The sequence below is a fragment of the Mobula birostris genome, chromosome 9 (assembly GCF_030028105.1).
Source record: "Mobula birostris isolate sMobBir1 chromosome 9, sMobBir1.hap1, whole genome shotgun sequence".
Lineage (NCBI taxonomy): Eukaryota > Metazoa > Chordata > Chondrichthyes > Myliobatiformes > Myliobatidae > Mobula > Mobula birostris.
Window position 1 is genome coordinate 86514955 of NC_092378.1, and position 6000 is coordinate 86520954.

At 58.4% G+C, this 6000-nt stretch overlaps 1 protein-coding gene across 5 annotated transcripts in view; it reads right to left on the minus strand.

The window, feature by feature from the left end:
- LOC140202864 (myosin phosphatase Rho-interacting protein-like) overlaps nucleotides 1-5656 on the minus strand; it is a 305303-nt gene extending 299647 nt beyond the window's left edge. For 2 of the 5 annotated variants that reach the window (XM_072268356.1, XM_072268355.1), the window contains exon 1: nucleotides 5202-5656. In XM_072268356.1, the coding sequence (XP_072124457.1) occupies nucleotides 5202-5324 (123 nt within the window). In that variant the 5' untranslated portion in view covers nucleotides 5325-5656. The remainder of the gene's footprint in view (nucleotides 1-5201) is intronic. The other 3 variants (XM_072268357.1, XM_072268354.1, XM_072268358.1) reach the window with 2 other exon arrangements.
- Between the last annotated feature and the right edge of the window lie 344 nt (nucleotides 5657-6000).

Genomic DNA, 6000 nt, shown 5'->3' on the forward strand with positions numbered 1-6000 from the left:
GGGCTATCTCTATTCCCTTTCTTGAATAAGGGAACAACATCTGCAACCCCTCCAATCCTCCGGAACCTCTCCCGTCCACACTGATGATGCAAAGATCATCGCCAGAGGTTCAGCAAACTCCTTCATCACTTCCCACAGTAGCCTGGGGTACATCTCATCTGGTCCCGGAGACTTATCCAACTTGACGCTTTCCAAAAGCTCCAGCACGTCCTCTTTCTTAACGTATATATGCTCAAACTTTTCAATCCACTGCAAGTCATCCTTACAATCACCAAGATCCTTTTCCGTAGGGAATACCGAAGCAAAGTACTCATTAAGAACCTCTGCTATCTCCTCCGGTTCCAAACACACTTTTCCACTGTCACACTTGATTGGTCCTATTCTCTCATGTCTTATACTCTTGCTTTTCACATACTTGTAGAATGCTTTGGGGTTTTCCTTAAACCTGTCCCCCAAGGCCTTCTCATGGCCCCTTCTGGCTCTCCTAATTTCATTCTGAAGCTCCTTCCTGCTGGCCTTATAATCTTCTAGATCTCTATCATTACCTAGTTTTTTGAACTTTTCGTGAGCTCTTCCTTTCTTCTCGACTAGATTTTCAACAGTCTTAGTACACCACGGTTCCTGTACCCTACCATCCTTTCCATGTCACATTGGAACGTACCTATGCAGAACGCCATGCAAATATCCCCCGAACATTTGCCACAGTTCTGCTGTACATCTGAGAACATCTGTTCCCAATTTATGCTTCCAAGTTCCTGCCTGATAGCTTCATATTTCCCCTTACTCCAATTAAACATTTTCCTTTAACTTGTCTGTTCCTATCCCTCTCCAATGCTATGGTAAAGGAGATAAAATTGTGATCACAGGAGATAGAATTTATCTATTAAAAAAATAAGAAATGAAAAAGAGCACTTAAGAAAGAAATCAGGAGGGTTAAAAGAAGGCTTGAGGTTGCTCTAGCAGGCAACGTGATGGACAATCCTAATGGATTCTACAGATATGTAAGGGACAAAACTGACCCTCTAGAAGACTAGAATGTGGAGCCAAAATAGATGTGGGAAGATCTTAAATGCATTTTTTTTGCATCTATATTTACTCAGTGTCTGTCTTCTGAGTCTGTAAAAGTGAGGCAAAGTGGCATCAACTTCATGGACCCTGTACAGAGTACGAAGGAAATGTTGAGGCAAGTTCGGGTGGATAAATCCCCAGGGCCTAACAAGGTGTTCCCTTGGACCCTAAGGAAGGCAAGTGCAGAAATTGCCAAGGCCCTAGCAGCGACATTAATCCATCCCTAATGACAGGAGAGGTACCAGAGGACTGGAGGACAGCCAATATTGTTCCACTGTTTGAAAAAGGCTCTAAACATGAACCAGGAAATTATAGGCCAGTAAGTCTGATATCAGTTGTGGAAAAGTTATTGGAAGGTATTCTAGGGGACTGTGTACAAATATTTGGATAGACAGGGACTGATTAGGACAGTTACAATGGCTTTATAGGTCATGTCTAACCAATCTCGTAGTTTTTCAAGGAAGTTACCATGAAAGTGGATGAAGGTGAGGCAGTGGATGTTGTCTACATGGACTTTAGCAAGGCATTTGACAAGGTCCCACATGAGAGATTGGTCAAAAATGTTCATTTGTTCGGCATTCTAGATGAGGTAGTAAATTAGATTAGACATTGGCTGTTTGGGAGAAGCCAGAGCGGCATAGAGGATTGCCTCTCTGACTGGAGGTAAGCCACAGGAATCAGTGCTGTTTCTCATCAGTGACCTGGATGATGGTGTGTCCAAATGGATCAGCAAACCTGCAGATTGCTGATTGAGGGAGCAGTGGGCAGTGTTTCTCATCAATGATCTGGATGATGGTGTGTTCAAATGGATCAGCAAACTTGCAGATGACACCAAGATTGGGGGAGTAGTGGACTGTGAGGAAGGCTATCGTGGCTTGCAGGGGGATCTGCATCAGCTGGAAAAATGGCCGATGGAATTTAATGCAGACAAGTGTGAGGTGTTGGCCTTCATAAATCAATGTTTTGAATGCAGAAGATAGAAGTTGTACAAGACATTGCTGAGGCCTAAATTGGAGTATTATGTGCAGTTTCGGTTACCTACCCACAGGAAAGACGTAAACAAAATTGAAAGAGTGCAGAGTAAATTTACAAGAATGTTGCCTGGTCTGGAGGACGTGAGTTATGAGGAAAAATTGAATGGGAGCACTGTATTCTTTAGAATGTAGAAGACAGAGGAGATTCGATAGAGCTATACAAAACTATGTGCAGTATAGATAGGGTAAATGCAAGCAAGCAGAGATTGGGTGGGACTACAACTAGGGTGGGTTAAGGTAAAAGTTTAGTGGATCATAAGGGGAAACTTCTTCATTCAAAGGGTCATGAGAGTGTGGGATGAGCTCCCTGCCCAAGTGGTGCATGCGAGATTGATTTCAACATTTAACAGAAATTTGGATAGGTACATGGATGGTAGGTGAATGGAGGGCTATGGTCCGGTGCAGGTTGATGGAAGTAGGGACTTTAAATGGTTCAGACGGGTCGAAAGGCCTGTTTCTGTGGTCTACTTTTCTATGACTCTATTAGACCTACTGTATGCTTCCAAAATAATTTAATCTAGCCAACATTTGGTAATAAAGTATTTGAGTTCAATACTGAACTTTAAAAAATATATTGATGGAAACTGAAAAACATTTGAATAAGCCCCTGGGCAGAATTCATTCAGCTCACTACACAGAAATTAAACACAGCTTTGACCTTGATAGAAATCAGTCAAAATAAGTATAGGATTGAAATCTAATTATACAGATTACCCATCGCACTGTGATGACTGGGATTAGACTAAGCAATTCCCACAACAGATGAAATGATGATAGACACACAGCATTCTAGAAATTATAAGGCTAGGAGGGGGTAGGGGACAATGGGGGACGGGAAGGGGGACAATGGAGGAAGGGATTCGGGTCTGTGGGCAGGGGCAAGGGTAGAGAGGGAGAGGAGGGAGGGGTTGGGGAGAGAGCGGTGCGAGGGGAGAGAAAGGAGGGAGGGGTCAGGGGGAGAGACAGGAGGGAGGGGAGGGTCAGGGGAAAAGAGGGAGGGGTGAGGGGGAGAGGGGGGAGGGGTGAGGGGTGAGGGGTGAGGGGGGAGAGGGGGGAGGGGTGAGGGGGGAGGGGTGAGAGGGGGGAGGGGTGAGAGGGGGGAGGGGTGAGAGGGGGAGGGGTGAGAGGGGGAGGGGTGAGAGGGGGAGGGGTGAGAGGGGGAGGGGGGAGGGGGGAGGGAGGAGGGGGGAGGGGGAGGGAGGAGGGGGGAGGGGGGAGGGGGGAGGGAGGAGGGGGGAGGGGGGAGGGGGGAGGGGGAGGGGAGGGGGGGAGGGGGAGGGGAGGGGGGGAGGGGAGGGGGGGAGGGGGAGGGGAGGGGGGGAGGGGGGGAGGGGGAGGGGAGGGGGGGAGGGGGAGGGGGAGGAGGGGGAGGAGGGGGGGAGGGGGAGGAGGGGGGGGAGGGGGGGAGGGGGGGAGGGGGGGAGGGGGGAGGGGGAGGAGGGGGGGGAGGGGGGGGAGGGGGGGGAGGGGGAGGGGGAGGGGGAGGGGGAGGGGGAGGGGAGGGAGGGGGAGGGAGGGGGAGGGAGGGGGGAGGGGGAGGGGGGAGGGGAGGAGGGGAGAGGGGGGGAGGGGGGAGGAGGGGGAGGGGGGAGGAGGGGGGAGGGGGGGAGGGGGGGAGGGGGGAGGGGGGAGGGGGGAGGAGGGGGGAGGGGGGGAGGGGGGGAGGGGGGGAGGGGGGAGGAGGGGGGAGGGAGGGGGAGGGGGGGAGGGAGGGGGAGGGAGGGGGAGAGGGGGGGGAGGGAGGGGGAGAGGGGGGGAGGGAGGGGGAGAGGGGGGGGGAGGGAGGGGGAGAGGGGGGGAGGGAGGGGGAGAGGGGGGGAGGGAGGGGGAGAGGGGGGGGAGGGAGGGGGAGGGGGGGAGGGGGAGAGGGGGGGGAGGGGGAGAGGGGGGGGGAGGGGGGGGAGGGGGAGAGAGGGAGGGGGAGAGGGGGGAGGGAGGGGGAGAGGGGGGGGAGGGAGGGGGGGAGGGGGGAGGGGGAGAGGGGGAGGGAGGGGGAGGGGGAGGGGGGAGGGGGAGAGGGGGAGGGAGGGGGAGGGGGAGGGAGGGGGAGGGGGAGGGGGGAGGGAGGGGGAGGGGGAGGGGGGAGGGGGGGGGAGGGGGAGGGGGGAGGGGGGAGGGAGGGGGAGGGGGGAGGGAGGGGAGGGAGGGGAGGGAGGGGGAGGGGGGGAGGGAGGGGAGGGAGGGGGAGGGGGGAGGGGGGAGGGAGGGGAGGGAGGGGAGGGAGGGGGAGGGGGGGTGGGGGGAGGGAGGGGGAGGGGGGGGAGGGGGGAGGGTGGGGAGAGGGGGAGGGGAGAGGGGGTGGGGAGAGGGGGAGGGGAGAGGGAGGGGAGAGGGGGAGGGGAGAGGGGGAGGGAGGGGGGAGGGTGGGGGAGGGGGAGGGTGGGGGGAGGGGGGGGGGGAGAGGGGGAGGGGGAGAGGGGGAGGGAGGGGGGAGGGGGGAGGGAGGGGGGAGGGGGGAGGGAGGGGGGGAGGGGGGAGGGTGGGGGGGTGGGGGTGGGAGGGGGGGAGTGGGGGTGGGGGTGGGGGGTGGGGGGAGAGGGGGGGGGGAGAGGGGGGGAGTGGGGGGGGTGGGGGGTGTGGGGGAGGGGGGGGGGGGGGGGGGGAGGGGGGGGGGTGGGGGGGTGGGGGGAGGGAGGGGGGGTGGGGGGTGGGTGGGGGGTGAGGGGAGGGGGAGAGGGGGAGAGGGGAGTGGGGGGGAGAAGAGAGGTGGGAGCAGGGGAGAGGTACACGAGGGGGAGGGGAACGGTGAGGGGGAACTGTCGGGAGGGGAGGAGGGGGACGGAACTGTCCGGGGGGGGGAGGGGGACGGAACTGTCCGGGGAGGAGGGGGACGGAACTCTGTCCGGGGGGGGAGGGGGACGGAACTCTGTCCGGGGGGGGAGGAGGGGGACGGAACTCTGTCCGGGGGGGGGGAGGGGGACGGAACTCTGTCCGGGGGGGGAGGAGGGGGACGGAACTCCGTCCGGGGGAAAGGCAGCGCTTTGTCCCAGGACACCAGTGGGCTGTGTGGGGTGATCTCGGCGTCTTCTAACCCACTGCACACGGAGCCGGCTCTCAGCTCCAACCGCCCGACGCGTCCTGCACCCTCCGGCCGCTCACCTGGTTCAAATCCTGGTCGGATGCCAGGTGCGACTGCCGGGCTTTGAAGCAGTTCTGACACTTGCTCTGGTTGAAGACGTTGGCTTGGAACTTCCTGCAGGCTGCCGTTTCTTTGGCGGACATGGTCCCGGAGAGCGGCGGCCAGACGAGCCCGGGCCCGGGGAACTCCCATGGATGTCAGGCGGAGCCAGCTGCTGCCGGAGGCGGGACACCCTCTACGGCCGCTAACCGGCGGGTACCCCGGTAATCGCCACGGTCCGGCACCGTGCCGCATTCCCAGGCGGCGGGGAAATCCGAAGGTGAGAACGGGATCTATGCTAAAGCAGCGCCGCTCAAGCTTTCTGCAGGGGATCCTGGCCACGAACTCTCCGCCGCACACAACGCCAAACCTAGGCGGCAGCGACAGCAGCCCCGCCACACACAACGCCTGCGCATTGCCAGTGTCGGCAGCCGAAGGCACAGAGCGCTGGAGGAGTGCACGAGTGAGTACCGACCTGAACCTGGAGCCACCTGGTCAGGGCAAGAGCCAACGCAGACACCAAACGGACCGGACCAAGTCAGGAAAGGGACAGGGTGAGGCCGGAGTGGAGCCACCTGGCCAGAGCAGGACACAGAAAAGCCCAGGACCAAGCCAGGTCAGGGACTCTTCTATTACAACTATGTCCCGTTCTTCATAACCTCTGCAACTTCTAATCTTCTATTCAAGACAACTGGGCATCTCCACCAATCAAACTCAACTGCCTCAGCCCCATCAAATGCCAGGAAAAGGACACGCAGGCTGTCTTTCATCTCAGAAAAT